Source organism: Biomphalaria glabrata, chromosome 4, assembly GCF_947242115.1.
Source record: "Biomphalaria glabrata chromosome 4, xgBioGlab47.1, whole genome shotgun sequence".
Taxonomy (NCBI): Eukaryota; Metazoa; Mollusca; class Gastropoda; family Planorbidae; genus Biomphalaria; species Biomphalaria glabrata.
The window spans coordinates 17,521,454-17,547,234 of NC_074714.1; the positions used below are offsets into that span (position 1 = coordinate 17,521,454).

Genomic DNA, 25,781 nt, shown 5'->3' on the forward strand with positions numbered 1-25,781 from the left:
TTTTAAAATAATATAGACAAAATCAACGTAATATGAAATAAGATAAATGTAGTATATATATAGACTTAAATAGTATTTGAAACACAATCTAACTCACTACAATAACACTTCTTTTCACTCTCACGTTCTGGAGTCGCCTGTCCGAACTTTCACCGCCGACGACAATAGCACCTATCTTGCATCATTCACAACCAATCGCTAACATCTTCCAACCGTCAACACAGTTCTTCATAGTATTGAATAGATATTGGCCTGAGTTTGTGTCTTTGACTGAATGTTTTGAAATAAGAATAATCTTCGTTTAATTTAAACTTTTTAGAATGACTTGTAGGGAAAATGTTTCTTTAGCGTCTTGATCATAAGTGATAAGAGTCAGAAGTCTCAACAATTTATATAGACATTTATAATTATTTATTTCTTATATATTTGTACACCTGATTTCTGTAGGTGTTCGCGGGCCGCATGAAGCGCTCCGGCGGGCCGTATGTGGCCCGCGGCCCGTAATTTGCCCACCCTACCTTAGTCTGTTGAACCGTTGGGGCACCACAGAAGATCTGCTGACCGTCTTTCTCCATTCCCCTCTGTCCTTTGCCTAGGATAGAATTCCATTCAATGAATGGCCCTTCCATTCTTTGATGCTGTCTTCCCAGCACATGAATATGTGATTAAAAATACATGATAGGGGAAGTGCAGAAAATCAGCTCAGCAATATTCACGAGCTTAGTGTATGAACTATGAGAAGTCATCTCTTTATACACACATCTAGATTTTACGTTTATTTTGTCAAACCATACAAGTATCAAATCATCTATCACGTGACTCAAGAATCAATACATTTGTTATTTAAACACCCGAACTGCACAACTATTTAAACCGTCTTTTGTTTTGATAATCAACCGATCACTTGACCAAAGCACCAGTGTTATGTTCAATAGGAAAATCAATAAAACCAATAAGTCAACTAATATTTCATTAAGAAAAACAATGGACGCTACAAATCAATTCTGTGTTAATGCAATCTACGAAGCAGGACTGAGTCAAGCTCTTGAACTAGGTCAGTGAAGGAAGGAGCATGCCTTCCAAGAAATCAAGCCAAACAAGATTTAAATGGTCTTATTCAAACACTTGGTCGGCATTGATCTGATTCATATTAAAATCTGTTACGAAATTACGCGTCGTGATCTCGGGCTTCACACACACACGCGCACACACACACATATATTTGCATATGATCTACTCAGAGGTAGTTTAATTAAAAAAAAAGATTTTCTGAGAACTGTTTGTAAGTAAATAAATGAAAAGGTAAAGAATAGTCCCCCCTCCCTTCCCTTCCCGTCCCTCACCAGACACACCCCCTCACTTCATGACTAGCCAGCCCAGCGCTAGATCTTGGGACTCGTTCGACTCGCTAGAGCGCACTTTCCAGTCTATGAACTCTGGGTAATGTAAGGACACAGACGCTCTAGATCTAGGCGTGTCAGTGGTAATAAACTTTTCCGCAAACACTCTAGGATTGTCGCTGCGACCTTTGAATAGAGACTTAGATCCAAAGATGTACAGGGTAATCTTGCTCGTTACATTTGGTACGTTTTAATTTTGTATTTAACCTCTTTTTATTTTTTTAACTTTGTTTCAACTTCTAATTAAGAAAAAAAGTGACGAAAGATTTTAGTATACTGCGTGCTCAGCTTGAGGAGAAAAAAAATACATTCAAAATAATTTGGATAGACATTTCAAAATGATAGCTTTTTAAAAAAAAGCAATTGAATTTTAAGATGACTATCGTTACGAGTAGGGTGTACAATAGCATTTTTTTTAGTTCTTCTGTAGCTCTGTTTTACTTACAGATGTATGATTAGGTAAAATGTATGCAGGTTTTCATTTTGCATGGCATGTATTTGGTTGATAATTCTTTGAAGAGTAATGTATCAAACATTCAGTATTCAGTAATGAGATTTGGTGTTGAAGCTCTGGAAAAAAGTATCAATAACATTGAATTTTCTTCAATGCTATATCTTACAAATTACAGACTTTCAATAAAACTAGAAGATTTTTACATTTCTTTGTATTAATGAAGACGTAACTGCTAATTAGAGACTAAAACATTGGCAAGTCATTAGTTTTACCTGACTGAAGGAACAACCCGTTCTCTAATAGCATTAGGAAAGAAAGAGCACTCATACTAGTGATTAGTTGAAGCTCTTTACCATAGACATATATTATACTAGACTGGAAACCGGAAATAAATTCTTATCCACCATTGATCTATTCACAGATCTATCTATATATAGATTTTTATGTACATAAACTCTTTTTTCATAGAAAAGTAATGATCTTTAGTTTTCAAAGTCTAGAAATAATGCAAAATCATTTCTCGGATATTCACGCAAATATATGAAACAAAGCCATTTCCTGTTTGTTTTCATTGAGATAATGTTTCAAAAATCCTAAATCGAAATAATTCATATTGATTTAAATCATCTTATCTACATTTAAATAGATTGATTACCTAGATCTTTCTTGATTATGTATCTAAAAATTGCAAAATGATAATTATGAGAAGAGAATACTCTTATATTTGATATTCAAGTACTAGATCTAGATCTAAAAATTAAATTATATGTTACATAGGGTTGAAAAACAAAACAAATGTACTGCATGTAACTACTTTACAAAACAACGCCTTTATCCAACTTTCTACAAAATTTTCACATTTTTTTGTAGTGTTAAAAAGTCTCCATGTGTAGTCTAGAGTAGTATATATAAGTTTATGCTCTTTTGTTGTTGTTGTTTTTTTGACGTTTTTTGTTAATATTTTAAAATCTATAACCGAAACAAAAATTACATTTATAAATAACCCGCGGCGCGCGGGTCTTAATTTGCAATCACTGAAATAGTTACTGATAAAGTGCATTTAAAACAATTAAAGAAAATAATAATGTAATAAGTAAAGCGAATGCACGAATTCAAGATTATAAAAATATCAGAAATGGAGCTAAAAATAACTATTCGACCTAGATATCTAGATCCAATTATTGAATGAAAACATTGGTATTTTGAAGTGCACAATATCAAGATGTCAAATATGTTTTATAATTAAAGCGAACGCGTGAATGTAACTGTTAATATAACATTGTTAGTTTAATTTCATGTAGATATAGATCTAGAAAATTAAAAAAAACTTGAATGCGATAGTAGTCAGTAACTAAACACTTTGAGCCTAGTAAATGGCTTGTGTTGACCTAGATCTAGCTACACGCACGCTAGGACGACATAATGAATGACATTTTTTTTTAAATATATGTAGCTATGTTGCTAAGAGGTGTAAATGCGCATAAGTAAATCTTAAAGAAAAAAGTAAATTGAAAAATGGACTTAAAATTAAAACCGAATCGGTAGTTGTAGGCTTAAATGCTTTAAAAAACACATTGGAAAGTAAATTGTATTATGTAAGTAGTTTATTAATTTAATAATATGCATTTATAATGAGCGATATTATGACCTCTGACGTTCATTTCATTTGTATCACTACGCGGCGCATGTAATGGTGCCGCAAGTTACGGAAAAGTATGTCAAGACGTTTAAAGCTATTTACATTTAGAGCGAACGATTTTATGTTAAAAAAATGTTTTTGTAAACTCAAATTTGAAGGTTAATTTTCATTAAATAATGAAATGAATAGACACTAATTTGTATGTTCATGTGTAAAAGTAAAAAATTATGTTTTCTTGAATTAGGGCTAATTTAGAACTACAGATTTTCATCTCTGCGCATGCGTGACCTTTCCGTCTTGTCTCATCATGTAGACATGGTAAACATGGCCTAGATCTATAAAATACTAAGGCTTTCATAGAGCTGATCAACTTTTTTTTTTTTTGAGGGTCTTAATTTTGTTTCAGGGCTACCATACATACGTTACGGTTCCAGTTAGCACTCAAGGAACATGTGTGCAAAGTTTTATCAAGATTAGTTAAATGGTTTTGGTTTCTATTCGGCACATACATACATGCGCCTTACATTCTACTTTATAGTATTGAAGATAAGGCATTTTATTCGATTCCGAAGGTTAAGGATGAGTGCAGTATTTCAAATGGTCCATGCAAGCCCAGTTGCGACCTATATATGTTGTCACATCTGATACAGACAAAGCCGTGTTCTGCCAGAGCTCTATTTACTTTATAACTTAAAATAACCCCTTTGTAAATTTTCATGAATTCATTGGTTTAATTTTGGAAGTAGCGAAGCAATAATTCATACACATTTATTATCTCAGAATCGTGCTAACGGAAGAGTGTTATCCAAAGTCCTATTCCCATTCACCGAATGCAGTTCATGTTATTAGATTCCTTGAAATAATCCAACGCAGTGGTAACGAAGGAAATGTGAACTAAAAAATACAGTTGTTTCATCTGACTTAAGGATTATTATTACTTGATTGGTTAGAATTCTTTAGTTAAAACATTTTTGTCAGTTGTTTTAATATTTATTTGTACTACTGTTCCCATAGTCTGACCCATTCTAAAATGTCCACCATTAGCTCTTCAAAGGAAAACAAAAATGAGAGTTTGGAAACAAGGATCAGTAGCTAAAGGGTTAATTTTGCGAACATCATACAACATATGAAAATAGCCAAGAAGGATCTGTAGTTAGAGGGTTAACTTTGCGGTAATCAACGTATGAACAATGTTTAACAAGGATCTGTGGTTAGAGGGTTAACCTAGCGATAATATTACATTTCAACAATATCTATGAGTCACTATGACACAGTGTGCTCACCCCTATAAGTTCATATCCATAATTCATGACGTTCTAACACTTATATTACCCAGTGTGTAATTATCAGAGACCAGATAAGCTTTCATCACTTACTTTTGGAGACTAAAGTATTGATTCGTTTGCCATGGAGTCCCAGCTGTGACTGGGCTTTCAAGGGTTAAACGAAGAGGAGAGCTACTTCGAGAGAGAGGGAGAGAGAAAGAGACGGAGAGAGAGAGAGAGAGAGAGAGAGATAGGGAGGGTAGTTGGGGAGAGAGGAGAGAGAGAGAAAGAGGTAGAAAATAAGAGGGTGGGGAGGGAGAGAGAGACAGGAAGAGAGAGAGATACAGGAACATGATTAAATTCAGAATTTCTATTCTAACTTCAATGCATTGAGGCCTTATACATTTCTTGGTCAACAACAACAAAACTAAATACAAAGAAAAAGAACATTCGTTTTTCAAATACAAAAGTGTATATTGAGTGAAGGGAGACCACAGCGTTACATTTATACGTGTTTTTATGTTTATGTATGTTGTGTGTTTGTTTTGTTTGTTTTCTTGTGGTCTCCCTTGTTCTATTGTTCACGTGTATTTGTTATGGAGCTACTGTGTGTTGCTGTCTCCTGTTAGTCTTTCATCTTCTTGTTAATGTCCATAAAATGGAGTTGTAACTTAAGCATAAGTGTTGTAATTAAATCATAATTGATAATATAACAAGGTGGCAGCTTTCTTTAAGTTCTAAAATGGATAGGTTAAGTAAAGTCAATTACTTTAAATCTAGAATTAACTTTCCACCTCCTTTTATATGTGAAGAAAGGGTGTGAGGATTGCAAGCTTTTCAAGCAAATTTGGCTAAACTATTGGACTATAGAGAGAATAAATAATATAGATTTATAGATGAAGAGTAGGCCAAAGCACAGCTTTTGCACACTGTCGGCCCAAGACTTGCAAAGCTAGTGAAGCTGCTGACTTGCAGCTAAAGGTACTAGAGACAGGTACATCTGATGCATCACCCCCTCAGGATGTCCTGCATGGGGTAAAATCTGTAATATTTGTAAACAAAGAAATCATTTCGGTATTCAATGTAATCAAAAGAAACTGCAATGTGTCCAGGAGGACAGTGATGAGTGTTTTTTTACATTAGATTCTAGTGATGAGACTGTGCTTGCCGCAGGGACTGCTAGTGTTTTCATTTAATATCGAACAAACTATGCATCATTTCAAAAGCGCTTTTAGTTTCTAACATCTAAACATGACATGCTAACGGAAAGAAAAAAAAGGGTGGAGCCCTATAATTTTAAATTCTTTTTTCCTTTCTTTGGCAGCAAAGATGTTTTCGCCTGATAGTGACCAAACTAAGCATCATTTTAAAGTGACCCAAATAAACTTTACTTACAAAGTTTTAGTTATTTCCTGACCTAATTCTGTCTTCGCTTTAAAGGTCTCGTGATTCTAAATAGGAAAGCCAAAAGTATGCTCCGACCTTCATGCGTGACTGCATTTCAATTGAATCAAACCAGATAGCTTTAGATCCAGGTCAAGGAACATAAAACGCTCACACTGTATCTTATCTTAGTTGCAAACGTGGATTCGTAAGTGAAGAGGATTAAGTTCTACGCGTGATCCTGTGAAAATCTAGCCATGCATCTTAATCTCTAACTTAAATTGTGCCATATCGTAGGCTTTCCAGGCTGATTCAGGCAACCCATTTTATGCTATAACAGCACTAGGAAAGAAGGAGCATTTGTATGACTTTGTCTTAGTATATGGAATAAAAAATATGCATTTATATTTGTCTGAGTATTTTATCTTCTTATCTAATCTTAATCTTATAAAATAAAGACGATACTTCAAAAAAAGAAGATGATTATGTCCTACGCGTGTTCCTATGTCAATCTAGTCATGCATGTTAACACATTTATATATATAATTCTCTTCATTTTTCAAGAGTTTGGACACAAAATAATGGAAAGATCACTGTTTTATTTCTGCAAGTCGGAAAGACTAGAGTTACCCCACGTAATTTTAGAGGCGACAAAAAAAAAAAAAGAGGGGGGAGGGAGAACAAGTAGTATTCACACGTCGCTACGGATGGCTGCGCGCTGGACTGTCAAACCCTGCCCGATCCCACCCCCCTTCGTCCTGTGTGAGGCTTGGACTAAGAAGTAAACTATCTTTAACTCTAAAGGAACATCCGAAACATGTAAAATATTTTACAAAACAAACATTTTACAAACACTAAATAGCAGCGCCGGACTTAACCATTGTGACCAAGAAGTCATGGAAAGAGAACAAGTAATCTACTCATCACTAAATAGCAGGGCCGGATTTAACTATTGTGGGGCCCAATGCGAAACGGATTTCGCGGGGTCAAGTTTTGGTAGGGAAGCAGATAATAAGTGAAATTTAAGAGTTTGTATCAGAAAATAAATTCGTCTATGCATTTTATTCATTCTTTACTACATACAGAATTACTTTACGAGCCTTGCGTGTAGCAAAGTCATACAGTATATCATATAATTCTGATTCCTACATAGAACACGCTCAATAGCAAGAATTACCAAATGTTTCAGTCTATCTTTGAGAATTGGTGACCTCAAGTAATTCTTCATTAGTTTGAGGCGCTAAAGCTTCTTTCACCAGATTACACAATTATGGCTAATGCATAATGCCGTTTTTATTTATCGCCCGTAGGATTGGCGTTTTCCATATTGAATGACACCCCAAAATGACAATTTTTGTCTATATATTTCAGGAGATTTGTATGAGTTTTCAAAAAGATTTTAATAATTTCTGCAGATTTCCAGGACTTTTTCGTATATTTTGCAATTTCAGGGAGATTTCCAGGAGCTTCTGGTAAATCAGGAGGCCGCGGGAAATCTGTTATAAGTTATAAAATGGTTTAATTTAATAATTTATACACCTAGAATTAGCGCGGGTCCTATGAAAGTGCGGGGCACACTGCGGACGTATAAGGCCGGCTCTGCAAAATAACGCGTATGCTACGCCGCCGGTCGACTAGTGACTTAAATTCTACTTAGTCTATGGTTTTTCTGGCTGGCTCAGGCAACCCATTCCATGCTCTAATAGCACTAGAGAAGAAGGAGCGTTTGTACAAATTTGTCCTAGCATATGTAACGAGGAATATGCTTTTATCTTTGCGTCTATCTGAGTATTTTATTAGATTTTGTTTTTGTATTTTATTAGGTTATGTATAAGTTATGTTTAACAATTAAAAAAATATTTATAATATGTAAATGTGTTTGTGATACTAAACGTTTATTTTATGCTCCACAGCATGTTATATTCAGTATGGTGCTTCTCAACAGACAGGTTAGAATTTTTTTTATTGTTTATAAAATGTATTAACATAACTTATTACATAAATGAAATAAAAGGCGAAGAAAAAAGAATCCGTAAGATATTTAAAATACTAGGCTAGACAAGTGTAACTAGAATCTATATATCAATTGCCTTTCTGGCTCTGTTGCCAGTTTTTACTATAAATGTTACACAAATAAAACATGAATGGATACTTTTTTTTTCATGGGAAAGGAAGAAAACAAAATAATAATTACAGCTTTTATATAGCACTACTTTCATGTTTAAAGCAAGCTCAAAGCGCTTTTGGTCCAATCTCAGTCGGGGGGAGGGAGGTATCTGGAAGGTTTTTCCGTGATGCCTTTGGGCGCTCAGTAAATATAACTCTGCTCGAGTCGGGTGTCAAACCTTGAACCTCCCATCATAGGTAGCCAAGCCAAGTCCAAGCGTACTTAGCCTCTCGACCACTGGTATCAGTGGCTTGTAAGAATCTATACCCCGAAGTACATTGGAGTCCAGATAATTCGAAGTCACATAAAGTCAGATCCCTCTTAATTCAATTTCGTTTCGTAGTTAGTTTTTTTTCCTTGTCGGTCCGTATTAGAAAAGAAAAGATCATTCAAACTTAATCCAAGTCAGTTATAGCTTTGCATGTGCCTACATCGTAACAGCCCAATTACTAATACAGTGGCCGATACACTTCAGTCGGATTTTATATTTAATTTTTACAAAGCTTTTATCAACTGTTTGGTAGACCTCGTTATTTCTCCCACTTCCCATTCTCGGATGAAGTTGAAACTTTGTACACTTATTCAATGTTATTAACATACCATGAATCATTTAAAAAGTTAACAAATTAATAAATTAAAAAGTAGTAATTAATTAAGTTTGATATTGAACAAGGGAAATAAATCTTACAGTATTGATATATATATATATATATCCCCTGACTGAACAGATTCTTTCAGTTTAGAAGAGATCTAAGTTGGCATCTATGTACCAGACTGACTGAACAGATTCGTTCTGTTTTGAAGAGATCTAAGTTGGTGTCTATGTACAAGACTGACTGAACAGATTCGTTGAGTTTGGAAGAGATCTCAGTTGGTGTCTATGTACCAGACTGACTGAACAGATTCGTTCTGTTTTGAAGAGATCTAAGTTGGTGTCTATGTACCAGACTGACTGAACAGATTCGTTCTGTTTTGAAGAGATCTAAGTTGGTGTCTATGTACCAGACTGACTGAACAGATTCGTTCTGTTTTGAAGAGATCTAAGTTGGTGTCTATGTACAAGACTGACTGAACAGATTCGTTCTGTTTTGAAGAGATCTAAGTTGGTGTCTATGTACCAGACTGACTGAACAGATTCGTTCTGTTTTGAAGAGATCTAAGTTGGTGTCTATGTACAAGACTGACTGAACAGATTCGTTCTGTTTTGAAGAGATCTAAGTTGGTGTCTATGTACCAGACTGACTGAACAGATTCGTTCTGTTTTGAAGAGATCTAAGTTGGTGTCTATGTACCAGACTGAACAGATTCGTTCTGTTTTGAAGAGATCTAAGTTGGTGTCTATGTACAAGACTGACTGAACAGATTCGTTCTGTTTTGAAGAGATCTAAGTTGGTGTCTATGTACCAGACTGACTAAACAGATTCGTTCTGTTTTGAAGAGATCTAAGTTGGTGTCTATGTACCAGACTGAACAAATACGTTCTGTTTTGAAGAGATCTAAGTTGGTGTCTATGTACAAGACTGAACAGATTCGTTCTGTTTTGAAGAGATCTAAGTTAGTGTCTATGTACCAGACTGACTGAACAGATTCATTCTGTTTTGAAGAGATCTAAGTTGGTGTCTATGTACCAGACTGACTGAACAGATTCGTTCTGTTTTGAAGAGATCTAAGTTGGTGTCTATGTACCAGACTGACTGAACAGATTCGTTCTGTTTTGAAGAGATCTAAGTTGGTGTCTATGTACCAGACTGACTGAACAGATTCGTTGAGTTTGGAAGAGATCTCAGTTGGTGTCTATGTACCAGACTGACTGAACAGATTCGTTCTGTTTTGAAGAGATCTAAGTTGGTGTCTATGTACCAGACTGACTGAACAGATTCGTTCTGTTTTGAAGAGATCTAAGTTGGTGTCTATGTACCAGACTGACTGAACAGATTCGTTCTGTTTTGAAGAGATCTAAGTTGGTGTCTATGTACAAGACTGACTGAACAGATTCGTTCTGTTTTGAAGAGATCTAAGTTGGTGTCTATGTACCAGACTGACTGAACAGATTCGTTCTGTTTTGAAGAGATCTAAGTTGGTGTCTATGTACAAGACTGACTGAACAGATTCGTTCTGTTTTGAAGAGATCTAAGTTGGTGTCTATGTACCAGACTGACTGAACAGATTCGTTCTGTTTTGAAGAGATCTAAGTTGGTGTCTATGTACCAGACTGACTGAACAGATTCGTTCTGTTTTGAAGAGATCTAAGTTGGTGTCTATGTACCAGACTGAACAGATTCGTTCTGTTTTGAAGAGATCTAAGTTGGTGTCTATGTACCAGACTGACTAAACAGATTCGTTCTGTTTTGAAGAGATCTAAGTTGGTGTCTATGTACCAGACTGACTGAACAGATTCGTTCTGTTTTGAAGAGATCTAAGTTGGTGTCTATGTACAAGACTGACTGAACAGATTCGTTCTGTTTTGAAGAGATCTAAGTTGGTGTCTATGTACCAGACTGAACAAATTCGTTCTGTTTTGAAGAGATCTAAGTTGGTGTCTATGTACAAGACTGAACAGATTCGTTCTGTTTTGAAGAGATCTAAGTTAGTGTCTATGTACCAGACTGACTGAACAGATTCATTCTGTTTTGAAGAGATCTAAGTTGGTGTCTATGTACCAGACTGACTGAACAGATTCGTTCTGTTTTGAAGAGATCTAAGTTGGTGTCTATGTACCAGACTGAACAGATTCGTTCTGTTTTAAAGAGATCTAAGTTGGTGTCTATGTACCAGACTGAACAGATTCATTCTGTTTTGAAGAGATCTAAGTTGGTGTCTATGTACCAGACTGAACAGATTCATTCTGTTTTGAAGAGATCTAAGTTAATGTCTATGTACCAGACTGAACAGATTCGTTCTGTTTTGAAGAGATCTAAGCTGGTGTCTATGTACAAGACTGACTGAACAGATTCGTTCTGTTTTGAAGAGATCTAAGTTGGTGTCTATGTGCAAGACTGACTGAACAGATTCGTTCTGTTTTGAAGAGATCTAAGTTGGTGTCTATGTACAAGACTGACTGAACAGATTCGTTCTGTTTTGAAGAGATCTAAGTTGGTGTCTATGTACAAGACTGACTGAACAGATTCGTTCTGTTTTGAAGAGATCTAAGTTGGTGTCTATGTACCAGACTGAACAGATTCGTTCTGTTTTGAAGAGATCTAAGTTGGTGTCTATGTACCAGACTGAACAGATTCGTTCTGTTTTGAAGAGATCTAAGTTGGTGTCTATGTACCAGACTGACTGAACAGATTCGTTCTGTTTTGAAGAGATCTAAGTTGGTGTCTATGTACAAGACTGACTGAACAGATTCGTTCTGTTTTGAAGAGATCTAAGTTGGTGTCTATGTACCAGCCTCACTGAACAGATTCGTTCTGTTTTGAAGAGATCTAAGTTGGTGTCTATGTACCAGACTGACTGAACAGATTCGTTCTGTTTTGAAGAGATCTAAGTTGGTGTCTATGTACCAGACTGACTGAACAGATTCGTTGAGTTTGGAAGAAATCTCAGTTCGTGTCTATGTACCAGACTGACTGAACAGATTCGTTCTGTTTTGAAGAGATTTAAGTTGGTGTCTATGTACCAGACTGACTGAACAGATTCGTTGAGTTTGGAAGAAATCTCAGTTGGTGTCTATGTACCAGACTGACTGAACAGATTCGTTCTGTTTTGAAGAGATCTAAGTTGGTGTCTATGTACCAGACTGAACAGATTCGTTCTGTTTTGAAGAGATCTAAGTTGGTGTCTATGTACCAGACTGAACAGATTCGTTCTGTTTTGAAGAGATCTAAGTTGGTGTCTATGTACCAGACTGACTGAACAGATTCGTTCTGTTTTGAAGAGATCTAAGTTGGTGTCTATGTACCAGACTGAACAGATTCGTTGAGTTTGGAAGAAATCTCAGTTGGTGTCTATGTACCAGACTGACTGAAAAGATTCGTTGAGTTTTGAAGAGATCTAAGTTGGTGTCTATGTACCAGACTGACTGAACAGATTCGATCTGTTTTGAAGAGATCTAAGTTGGTGTCTATGTACAAGACTGACTGAACAGATTCGTTCTGTTTTGAAGAGATCTAAGTTGGTGTCTATGTACCACACTGACTGAACAGATTCGTTCTGTTTTGAAGAGATCTAAGTTGGTGTCTATGTACAAGACTGACTGAACAGATTCGTTCTGTTTTGAAGAGATCTAAGTTGGTGTCTATGTACCAGACTGACTGAACAGATTCGTTCTGTTTTGAAGAGATCTAAGTTGGTGTCTATGTACCAGACTGAACAGATTCGTTCTGTTTTGAAGAGATCTAAGTTGGTGTCTATGTACAAGACTGACTGAACAGATTCGTTCTGTTTTGAAGAGATCTAAGTTGGTGTCTATGTACCAGACTGAACAGATTCGTTCTGTTTTGAAGAGATCTAAGTTGGTGTCTATGTACCAGACTGAACAGATTCATTCTGTTTTGAAGAGATCTAAGTTAATGTCTATGTACCAGACTGAACAGATTCGTTCTGTTTTGAAGAGATCTAAGTTGGTGTCTATGTACCAGACTGACTGAACAGATTCGTTCTGTTTTGAAGAGATCTAAGTTGGTGTCTATGTACAAGACTGACTGAACAGATTCGTTCTGTTTTGAAGAGATCTAAGTTGGTGTCTATGTACCAGACTGACTGAACAGATTCGTTCTGTTTTGAAGAGATCTAAGTTGGTGTCTATGTACAAGACTGACTGAACAGATTCGTTCTGTTTTGAAGAGATCTAAGTTGGTGTCTATGTACAAGACTGACTGAACAGATTCGTTCTGTTTTGAAGAGATCTAAGTTGGTGTCTATGTACAAGACTGACTGAACAGATTCGTTCTGTTTTGAAGAGATCTAAGTTGGTGTCTATGTACCAGACTGAACAGATTCGTTCTGTTTTGAAGAGATCTAAGTTGGTGTTTATGTACCAGACTGACTGAACAGATTCGTTCTGTTTTGAAGAGATCTAAGTTGGTGTCTATGTACCAGACTGACTGAACAGATTCGTTCTGTTTTGAAGAGATCTAAGTTGGTGTCTATGTACCAGACTGACTGAACAGATTCGTTCTGTTTTGAAGAGATCTAAGTTGGTGTCTACGTACCAGCCTCACTGAACAGATTCGTTCTGTTTTGAAGAGATCTAAGTTGGTGTCTATGTACCAGACTGAACAGATTCGTTCTGTTTTGAAGAGATCTAAGTTGGTGTTTATGTACCAGACTGACTGAACAGATTCGTTCTGTTTTGAAGAGATCTAAGTTGGTGTCTATGTACCAGACTGACTGAACAGATTCTTTCTGTTTTGAAGAGATCTAAGTTGGTGTCTATGTACCAGACTGACTGAACAGATTCGTTCTGTTTTGAAGAGATCTAAGTTGGTGTCTACGTACCAGCCTCACTGAACAGATTCGTTCTGTTTTGAAGAGATCTAAGTTGGTGTCTATGTACCAGACTGACTGAACAGATTCGTTCTGTTTTGAAGAGATCTAAGTTGGTGTCTATGTACCAGACTGACTGAACAGATTCGTTGAGTTTGGAAGAAATCTCAGTTGGTGTCTATGTACCAGACTGACTGAACAGATTCGTTCTGTTTTGAAGAGATCTATGTTGGTGTCTATGTACCAGACTGACTGAACAGATTCGTTGAGTTTGGAAGAAATCTCAGTTGGTGTCTATGTACCAGACTGACTGAACAGATTCGTTCTGTTTTGAAGAGATCTAAGTTGGTGTCTATGTACCAGACTGAACAGATTCGTTCTGTTTTGAAGAGATCTAAGTTGGTGTCTATGTACCAGACTGAACAGATTCGTTCTGTTTTGAAGAGATCTAAGTTGGTGTCTATGTACCAGACTGACTGAACAGATTCGTTCTGTTTTGAAGAGATCTAAGTTGGTGTCTATGTACCAGACTGAACAGATTCGTTGAGTTTGGAAGAAATCTCAGTTGGTGTCTATGTACCAGACTGACTGAACAGATTCGTTCTGTTTTGAAGAGATTTAAGTTGGTGTCTATGTACCAGACTGACTGAACAGATTCGTTGAGTTTGGAAGAAATCTCAGTTGGTGTCTATGTACCAGACTGACTGAACAGATTCGTTCTGTTTTGAAGAGATCTAAGTTGGTGTCTATGTACCAGACTGACTGAACAGATTCGTTCTGTTTTGAAGAGATCTAAGTTGGTGTCTATGTACCAGACTGAACAGATTCGTTCTGTTTTGAAGAGATCTAAGTTGGTGTCTATGTACCAGACTGACTGAACAGATTCGTTCTGTTTTGAAGAGATTTAAGTTGGTGTCTATGTACCAGACTGACTGAACAGATTCGTTGAGTTTGGAAGAAATCTCAGTTGGTGTCTATGTACCAGACTGACTGAACAGATTCGTTCTGTTTTGAAGAGATCTAAGTTGGTGTCTATGTACCAGACTGACTGAACAGATTCGTTCTGTTTTGAAGAGATCTAAGTTGGTGTCTATGTACCAGACTGAACAGATTCGTTCTGTTTTGAAGAGATCTAAGTTGGTGTCTATGTACCAGACTGACTGAACAGATTCGATCTGTTTTGAAGAGATCTAAGTTGGTGTCTATTTACAAGACTGACTGAACAGATTCGTTCTGTTTTGAAGAGATCTAAGTTGGTGTCTATGTACCACACTGACTGAACAGATTCGTTCTGTTTTGAAGAGATCTAAGTTGGTGTCTATGTACAAGACTGACTGAACAGATTCGTTCTGTTTTGAAGAGATCTAAGTTGGTGTCTATGTACCAGACTGACTGAACAGATTCGTTCTGTTTTGAAGAGATCTAAGTTGGTGTCTATGTACCAGACTGAACAGATTCGTTCTGTTTTGAAGAGATCTAAGTTGGTGTCTATGTACAAGACTGACTGAACAGATTCGTTCTGTTTTGAAGAGATCTAAGTTGGTGTCTATGTACCAGACTGAACAGATTCATTCTGTTTTGAAGAGATCTAAGTTGGTGTCTATGTACCAGACTGAACAGATTCATTCTGTTTTGAAGAGATCTAATTTAATGTCTATGTACCAGACTGAACAGATTCGTTCTGTTTTGAAGAGATCTAAGTTGGTGTCTATGTACCAGACTGACTGAACAGATTCGTTCTGTTTTGAAGAGATCTAAGTTGGTGTCTATGTACAAGACTGACTGAACAGATTCGTTCTGTTTTGAAGAGATCTAAGTTGGTGTCTATGTACCAGACTGACTGAACAGATTCGTTCTGTTTTGAAGAGATCTAAGTTGGTGTCTATGTACAAGACTGACTGAACAGATTCGTTCTGTTTTGAAGAGATCTAAGTTGGTGTCTATGTACAAGACTGACTGAACAGATTCGTTCTGTTTTGAAGAGATCTAAGTTGGTGTCTATGTACAAGACTGACTGAACAGATTCGTTCTGTTTTGAAGAGATCTAAGTTGGTGTCTATGTACCAGACTGAACAGATTCGTTCTGTTTTGAAGAGATCTAAGTTGGTGTTTATGTACCAGACTGACTGAACAGATTCGTTCTGTTTTGAAGAGATCTAAGTTGGTGTCTATGTACCAGACTGACTGAACAGATTCGTTCTGTTTTGAAGAGATCTAAGTTGGTGTCTATGTACCAGACTGACTGAACAGATTCGTTCTGTTTTGAAGAGATCTAAGTTGGTGTCTACGTACCAGCCTCACTGAACAGATTCGTTTTGTTTTGAAGAGATCTAAGTTGGTGTCTATGTACCAGACTGACTGAACAGATTCGTTCTGTTTTGAAGAGATCTAAGTTGGTGTCTATGTACCAGACTGACTGAACAGATTCGTTGAGTTTGGAAGAAATCTCAGTTGGTGTCTATGTACCAGACTGACTGAACAGATTCGTTCTGTTTTGAAGAGATCTATGTTGGTGTCTATGTACCAGACTGACTGAACAGATTCGTTGAGTTTGGAAGAAATCTCAGTTGGTGTCTATGTACCAGACTGACTGAACAGATTCGTTCTGTTTTGAAGAGATCTAAGTTGGTGTCTATGTACCAGACTGAACAGATTCGTTCTGTTTTGAAGAGATCTAAGTTGGTGTCTATGTACCAGACTGAACAGATTCGTTCTGTTTTGAAGAGATCTAAGTTGGTGTCTATGTACCAGACTGACTGAACAGATTCGTTCTGTTTTGAAGAGATCTAAGTTGGTGTCTATGTACCAGACTGAACAGATTCGTTGAGTTTGGAAGAAATCTCAGTTGGTGTCTATGTACCAGACTGACTGGAAAGATTCGTTGAGTTTTGAAGAGATCTAAGTTGGTGTCTATGTACCAGACTGACTGAACAGATTCGTTCTGTTTTGAAGAGATCTAAGTTGGTGTCTATGTACCAGACTGACTGAACAGATTCGTTCTGTTTTGAAGAGATCTAAGTTGGTGTCTATGTACCAGACTGACTGAACAGATTCGTTCTGTTTTGAAGAGATCTAAGTTGGTGTCTACGTACCAGCCTCACTGAACAGATTCGTTCTGTTTTGAAGAGATCTAAGTTGGTGTCTATGTACCAGACTGACTGAACAGATTCGTTCTGTTTTGAAGAGATCTAAGTTGGTGTCTATGTACCAGACTGACTGAACAGATTCGTTGAGTTTGGAAGAAATCTCAGTTGGTGTCTATGTACCAGACTGACTGAACAGATTCGTTCTGTTTTGAAGAGATCTATGTTGGTGTCTATGTACCAGACTGACTGAACAGATTCGTTGAGTTTTGAAGAAATCTCAGTTGGTGTCTATGTACCAGACTGACTGAACAGATTCGTTCTGTTTTGAAGAGATCTAAGTTGGTGTCTATGTACAAGACTGACTGAACAGATTCGTTCTGTTTTGAAGAGATCTAAGTTGGTGTCTATGTACCAGACTGACTGAACAGATTCGTTCTGTTTTGAAGAGATCTAAGTTGGTGTCTATGTACCAGACTGAACAGATTCGTTCTGTTTTGAAGAGATCTAAGTTGGTGTCTATGTACCAGACTGACTGAACAGATTCGTTCTGTTTTGAAGAGATCTAAGTTGGTGTCTATGTACAAGACTGACTGAACAGATTCGTTCTGTTTTGAAGAGATCTAAGTTGGTGTCTATGTACCAGACTGAACAGATTCGTTCTGTTTTGAAGAGATCTAAGTTGGTGTCTATGTACCAGACTGACTGAACAGATTCGTTCTGTTTTGAAGAGATCTAAGTTGGTGTCTATGTACCAGACTGACTGAACAGATTCGTTCTGTTTTGAAGAGATCTAAGTTGGTGTCTATGTACAAGACTGACTGAACAGATTCGTTCTGTTTTGAAGAGATCTAAGTTGGTGTCTATGTACAAGACTGACTGAACAGATTCGTTCTGTTTTGAAGAGATCTCAGTTGGTGTCTATGTACAAGACTGACTGAACAGATTCGTTCTGTTTTGAAGAGATCTAAGTTGGTGTCTATGTACCAGACTGACTGAACAGATTCGTTCTGTTTTGAAGAGATCTAAGTTGGTGTCTATGTACCAGACTGACTGAACAGATTCGTTCTGTTTTGAAGAGATCTAAGTTGGTGTCTATGTACCAGACTGACTGAACAGATTCGTTCTAGTTTGATGAGATCTAAGTTGGTGTCTATGTACAAGACTGACTGAATAGATTCGTTCAGTTTGGAAGAGATCTCAGTTGGTGACTATGTATCATTCCACTATTTTCAGTGATACTGGTACTGCTAGGATCGAGTTGTTATAGTAAGGTAAATTCAACAGTAGCCTCCCATTAACAGCGTAAGCTTTTCAATTATTACTATTCTTTTTGCTATATGGTGGGAATTTAATCTTATTGTCACGATTCTAGAGCTCACCAAACCTTTCTCTCTTGGACTTATTGTCACGATTCTAGAGCTCACCAAATCTTTCTCTCTCGGCATAAGTGAGTCGCAGTAAAACAATGTGTAGTTAAATGTTTGCATGGACTTCTGGTTAAATCGATGAAAGACGTTTGAAACAACGTCTGAGTCACGACACGTTGATTGAATTACACTTCGATGACGTGGGCGAGGTGAGTTACAAAAAGGTCATTTCACTGAAGGTCAAAGTTGGATATGTGGCTGAGTGAAAATAAAACAACAAAAAAACATTATCTATCAATTATTATCAATGGAGGTTTGAGCTCGACACCCAACTTGAGCGAGCACCTAAGGACAGCACGGAAACCGTCTCCCAGATGACCCCCCCACACACACACACACCTGTATGTTCACAAAAGATATTGGATAGTGCATTGAGCATGCTATAAGCATGAAAGTTGCGCTATATACAAAAGCAATTCTAGAATACGCAGTGTGTAGGTAAACGTAACCTAACATTTTAGCCTCGAGTTACTGCCTCCAGTTACAAAATCACCTTCGGTTTAATAGAAGGCCTACTCTATGATTGTTTTATGTTGTTAAATAATATCAGTGGAATATGGTTTGTATGAATTATCTAATTTTTAACACTGACATCGATCTGTGATATCTAATAAATGTGAAGTAAGAGATAATCCGTTCCTTGAATGTTGTAAAACATAAGTACGTTGTGCCAGACCACGTCAATACGTATTAGATGTCCTCATCACTTTGCTATCAGCGTTTTCCTGATAAGAGCCGCTTAGTATATTGGACATTCCAAGTGAAAATATTACATACATTTTGTAGGTGTGCGTTTTCTTTAGAATCAATATTGTAACATATGCTGCCCTTGGGTTGTGGCTGAGTACAAAGGGCGGTAATTTCTTGGTAAATAGAGCGTTATCTTCTTCATTTGCAGTGTGTGTGTGTGAATGAGTGAGTTAGAGAGGGAGGGAGAGAGAGAGAGAGAGAAAGAGAGAGAGAGTGAAAAAGAAGGAGAGCGAGAGAGAGAGAGAGAGAGGGGGGAGGGTGAAAAAGAGAGAGGGAACGAGAGAGAGGGAGAATTAGAGAGGGGGGAGAGAGAGAATGGGAATGAGAAAGAGAGAGAGCGAGAGAGTAAAAAAGAGTAATAGAGCGAGAGAGAGAGAGAGGAGAGTCTCATTTTAAATGTAATTGTTGACAAGAGATATGAATGCTTGTAAATAGACGTGTTTAAATTATCTTAGCATGTATTATCTTAGCATGCACTATGACTTGATTTCGTTTTCACAGACCAGTGTTTCCCAAACCGTGTTCCGCTACTACTACTGGAATAATTAACTAGTAGGCCACCATGTGAATTATACTCTCTAAAAATAAGTGTCCCGTTAACGAAAGAGTTTGGGAAACAGTGTCATAGACCATTCATTTCCTGTATTTCAATAGAATTAGTTTAGGTATATTTAATTTCTGGTACGTATATATTCTATGATGTTTTAATTTTAAAAAATGTTAATCTTTAGATTATTGCAGTGATCATTACAAACTCATATCTATTTACAAAGTCCATGTATTTTTGTCGAGGTCTTCGATAGTAGAAACGACAATGTTTTCTTTTTCATTTCTCTTCCTAGATATGTTTTCTCAGCATACACTATGACGCATTAAAAAAATATGATTTCAAGTTTTATATGTCATTATTTAGACAATCCTGATGTTGATAAACAAAAGGTCTGTTAAGTTCTAATTTTCCTTAATATCCTCAAGACATAGCGCAGACTTTCAATAGGAGAGAAAAATACACAAAAAGTCTGTTTTCATCTGCTTATTGGTATTTGGGAATTCCAAGATAAAAATGCGTTATTGGATTTTCATAGATGGCGGAGAAACTATAAATAGCTAGATTTTCGGTGTATCGGGTGCACCATATCAAGGAAGTATTGATGAGCTGTTTTTGAGAAGGTATCAGAAAATTTCTGTACACATTTTAGCACTGCCGAATTTAATGTTCTAAGCTCTTCTTTTAGTAAAGTAGTAAAAGTAAAGTTCCTCTTTCAGACCTTGTGGTCTATAGGGCAGATGATGTAAAGGTCTTCTGTTTCTGTGGCCTACGGTTAACGAGAGTGTCATGTGGCCAATACAACGACCAACAGCCTTTACTTTTCCCCAACTAATGTTAGTCTTCATCAGGATTCGAAACCCGGTGCCCGGGTTCAAAAGTCAAGCGCTTTACCGCTCAGCCACCGCGCCTCTCTCTTCCTTTAGTAGCACACTATAACTTCGATGTGAATGGAAGCATTCGACTTTCTGTCTATGACTTTAAACCTATTTAAAAAGTGATGGACAACTTACTAGAGGCAATACAGAAGGTTTGATACGAATATAAACTAGTGCACATTAATATTTTTAAAAAGTAGAGCTCAATTTTGTTTTTATTTAGTTGGTAACAGTAAAGTTTAACTTAGCGTCCTTGACATTTAGTTTACCGTGAAATTCTCCAAAACTGGACATAATGACAACATGGATTGCTCCTTATTAAAATAGCTCAAAATGTAGACTCTACCAAAATAAAAATAAAAAAAAATCGAAATTTTAGACAGAAATAGACTTTTGCTTGATTGAAATAGACTTTTGCTGGATTTAAATAATCAGCTTTAATCAACTTGGCGAAGTGAAATACGAGACCACAGCACAGGTAGCAGCTGACTGAATGAATCAGAGTGGGGTTATAGGGAGAACATTTAGAATTGTACTTTAAAACAACCAATGAGAGGAAGGTAGATAAGCAGGATGCATGAACAGGTTTGGTTGAAGGTATCAAGGCCGATGTAAAGACAAGGTATCGATCTGTAATTGCAATGATGCGTCACCGGGTTTATAGAGGTGGAAAATATCGGAGGCAGGGCGTTACTTAAAATAGATGTTGACAGTTGAACGTGGCTACATTTATATCCTTCTGTAAGACCGTCTTACTGTCGCACTGACTGACTGACTGTGAATGAAGAAGAGAATTCATTTTTTTTACAGCGATCCCCCGCCTTTAACCTTGATGGTAAAATTAGCTCTGACCAAGCTACTTCCAAACATAGGCCTACGTAAAATTAAATCACTGGCGCCAAAATACCCTCTGGGCTCATGACTATGTGTAAAATGTAAATGTGTTACGTAACAAATATAGATATTACACCTGAGTCCAATTTCAGCAGGCAAAATAATGTTTATTCAATGAGAAAAATACATATTAAAAGGCTGAATCTTCAAGCTTCAGTAACAGATCACTGGTTATAAAAAATAATTACGTCCAAGAATTATAAACACAATCCAAAGTATAACAATGTACAGTTACATCCGCATTACAGCGGTATCCAATAATAAGTCCTTTAGAATAAGTATATCTCACAATAAGTACAACTATAACTATAATTATGTGATCCGGATGTTATAATTATGTCCGCAGCACAGAGGGTAACAAAGGTTACTTTTATCATACGTACTGCTCCAAGTACTAAAGAAAAACTAAATTTTACTTTAGCAATTCTCACTTCTGCTTTCCACTCAGGATGTCTCGTGCTTTGACCTTCTTGACCCAAGGTGAACAAATGACACTCAATGTCTTATCTTCTTTTTATTTTATCTTATATAATACAGACGTTACTTCAAAAAAGAAGATGATTACGTCCTACGCGTCATGCATCTAGTCATGCATGTCAATCAATTACTTAAACTCTGCCAAGTCACTGGTTTTTCTGGCTGGCTCAGGCAACCCATTCCATGCTCTAATAGCACTTGGGAAGAATTTGTACAAATTCGTCCTAGCATATGGATTAATATGGAACGAGGAATGTGCCTTTATCTTTGTGTCTTTCTGAGTATTTTAGTAGATTTTGTTCTTCTATTTGAAGATTATGGTTCAGTGTTTTATGTATAATTGCTACTTTACTTTTGATTCTTCTATCCTGAAGGCTTTCTAAATTTAGTGATTTTACTAAAAGTGTTACTCAAGTCAAATGTGAATATTCGTTTGTTATGAATCTCACTGCTCTATTTTGTGTCTGTTTGTGTCCCAAACAGAGGATGCATATTCTATTATTGGCCTAACCAAGGTTAAATAACATTTTAGTTTTATGTTCTTATTTGATTTATAGAAATTTACTTTAATAAATTCTAATGCTTTGCTTGATTTTTTGATAGTTTCATCAATATGGGGATTCCATGACAGTTTTTCATTTATTATAACAGTTTCGCATTTTGCGTTTTTAGTCTGTGTTACTGTCAAACGAGATTGTGACAGTGGGCAACACTGACAATTTTAGTTATAAAAATTAACACGTAATGACAGAAAGTGCAAATTTGCTAAATAAAAAAGTTCCCTTTTCAGAGCTTGCGATCTATAGGGTCCACGGTTAACGAGGGTGTTATGTGGCCAGCACAACAACCAACCGCCTTTACTCTTCCCCAACTAATGTCATTACCCATTACAGACAAGCGCTCAGCCACCCCGCTTCCTAAGTCATGACCCAAATGTCGCTTCTTCTTAGAGGCAATCCGAAGTATATTATGTCCTTTTTTTCTAAAAAGTATTTTTGTATTTTACTGGTAGACACCAACTGTACAACAGCGGTGGAAACATACATGCGAAGCTTTATGGAACTAGAAATCAGCAATGCTACAAATGATCAGAAATGCCTGTAAGTACCATTGATCAAATTGACTATAGTTTGATATCTCGAAGACAAAGATTTATAATAAATAAAAAAAGTTTCTATAAAGTTTAAATAAATATGCATTTTGTTTGAAACTACTTAAATTCCATTTATGGTTTGCTAAAAAAAAAAAAAAAGTTAAATTAAAAGCCACATCATAGTGAAATATGTGACCAATCATGTTTAAGTTCAGACTATAATATGACATCTACATCGAAAAGAAGAATAAAGAATACTAAAGATGACTAGAATGAAAGATAGTTATTATTGATGAAGAGGCTAATGGCACGTTTGTTAATCAAACAGATCGAGATCTAAATCTCTAGGAATGAAACCAATCTTTTCAATAGATCAACACTGAGGGACTAACACCGAAAACTAAAGAAATGACCGAATTAAATGTTTGATGTATTTCTTGTTTATATTTAACTTTTGTTTCAACAATACTGCTATTAAAAAAGTCCATTTTTATACACAGAGAGCTCAATGACACATTTCAATTTCTGAAAAATCAAAGTTGTGTTACAGACGTATACTTGAGACTTCTGTTTGTACAGGCCGGTGACAGACTTGCCAACTACTCGTGCAGTAAGTTCATTAAAAATACAATATAAAAATATAATCTTATATATATAATATTTATATACATGTATATTAAAAAAAGTGCTTTTTTATGTGACGGTACGCACCGGTACGGCGTACCTGCAGTTTTTTTTTCAATTTTGGGAAAAATTAGTACTTTTCTTGTATTTTAACGATTATTATTAATTATTAATTAATTAATTAATTAATTATTATTAATATTAATTTACTAGTTGTTAAAAGTTAGGCAATCCATCACTGAGTACCAACACATACTTTTTTTTTACACAAAAAGCACTGTTATATATATATGTGTGTGTGTGTATTTATACTTTAGGCTGTAAAGTCTCCGAACCGAATCAAATTTAAAAAGTATAAGTTAACTTTAAAACAAATAGGTGAAATTAAAGTAGACACTACACCGTATTACTAAATGAATAATTCATGCTTACGCAAGACTTTCATTTTGAGTTGAAATATGTAGATCTGATGTTTACCAATAGATCGAAGTCAGTGCAATTTTTCACTAACCCACTAAAAAGCAGCAGCGACGTATGTTGGTCTTGTTTGTGTTTTTAAACTTGCTGATAGCTCTAGGATATGAAAGTCACTAACTTAGGTCAGACTGATCTAAAATATTACAGAAATCTTTGATTGATGTCTGACACACCGATGATCTCACAAGTTTCTGATACAAACGATGCTCTTCCGGGTGTCTGGTACAGCGTTGTTCTTCCAGGTGCCTGATGGAGCAATCTCTCAGAAATTTCTGGTACAGCCCTGCTCTTATAGGTGTCTGATACAGGCAATCTGTTACAGGTGTCTCATACAGCCCTGCTCTTATAGGTGTCTGATACAGGCAATCTGTTACAGGTGTTTCATACAGCCCTGCTCTTATAGGTGTATGATACAGGCAATCTGTTATAGGTGTCTGGTACAGCGATGTTCTTACAGGTGCCTGATGCACCTATGCTTTTACCTGTGTCTGACACCTCCCCCGCCCCCCCCCCCCCCCCCAAAGAAGTGTAAACTTCATTGTGTTCGTCCATTTGTCAAGCACACTTACTTATATTTATATGTAAATAATTTTTGTTCACAAGTATTTATAAAATGTCAATTATAGACTGAAACTGTATCAATTTCTAATTTCCATTTTCAGACGTAACAGCTATAACCAATGCAATTTACCCTGCTCTAGGTACGTGATATTTTTATTCCTAATAAATAAATTGAAAAAAGAACTTCTTAATACTATTTTGAATTACATACATTAGTTAATCTAGGATAACCTCTTTTTTATTATAATTTTTCACGCGCAAATGCAAACCAATATCTATTTTTTTTAAAAGAGAGAATAAAAGATTCTTGATTTGACATTCTCATGTCTTCTCTGTTCTGGTTTGCAATGAACAGAATTCGGTTCATTGAGTATGGAATGATTCACTGGTACTGAACTTTTTATAGTCCTACCTTTATGGCGCCACTTTCTCGGCAAATCTTTGTGCAAATAAATACATTGAAGTTAAAGGGTAGTCAAGTCCGAAATAAGGATGTCTGTCTGGTCGTGTGATAGTATTGATCTCTGGACTTTCGCCTCGATGGTCCCAGGTTCAAACCCTGCCGGCCGGCCGCCATCCCCCCCGCTGTCCTGTTTGGGCTTGGATATAATAATCCTGTGTTCTATAGGAACAGCCTAAACATGTATAACAAAAGAAATAAAAAGGTAGATTCATTATTGCACTTGAAGAGCATGAGAATATTGTTATGGTTTTAGCCAAGGGTTCACCTTCTATGTCATTGTTTTGAAACTAGTCTTGTCTGCTAATGAAACTAAAATTCACATTTTGAAAAATGTATCAAAATGATATTTTTTTTTATTAGCGAGAAACCACATATTTAATTCTGTGGCATTTTAAGTCTCGAGAGACGATCTTTTTCCTTTGCAATTTCTTGTGTGACTAAAGAGGCCAATCCTTGATGCATAGCTACGGTCACAGGTTGGGCGCCGTTGCATTTTTACCCTTCTTTCTACTGCTGTTGTGAATGGCATCTGCAAATATTAAATTATTAGTACATGATTCCAATCATTAATATAATAGGTATTGTTAGTAATTAACTTTAAAAGAACTTTTTCAAATATTTAACAATGTTTTTTTTTTGTTCCAGCTCCAGAAGGTAAGATTAGCTCACATTTATTGTTATAACTTAAACGTTGGCAATATGTATCACAGAGATGTCATAATTTTTTAAAATCCAGTCTAGAAAATTATATTTAAATTTTAAGATG

At 36.3% G+C, this 25,781-nt stretch overlaps 1 protein-coding gene across 1 annotated transcript; it reads left to right on the forward strand.

Annotated features, from left to right (window-relative positions):
* Positions 1-1,376: 1,376 nt before the first annotated feature.
* LOC129925636 (uncharacterized) lies at positions 1,377-25,764 on the forward strand. Its single transcript, XM_056025310.1, has 6 exons — positions 1,377-1,583; positions 8,055-8,090; positions 22,810-22,897; positions 23,391-23,500; positions 24,654-24,692; positions 25,661-25,764. Exons 1-6 carry the CDS (start codon positions 1,553-1,555, stop codon positions 25,696-25,698), a joined length of 342 nt encoding a protein of 113 aa, XP_055881285.1. The 5' UTR covers positions 1,377-1,552; the 3' UTR covers positions 25,699-25,764.
* Positions 25,765-25,781: the final 17 nt, after the last annotated feature.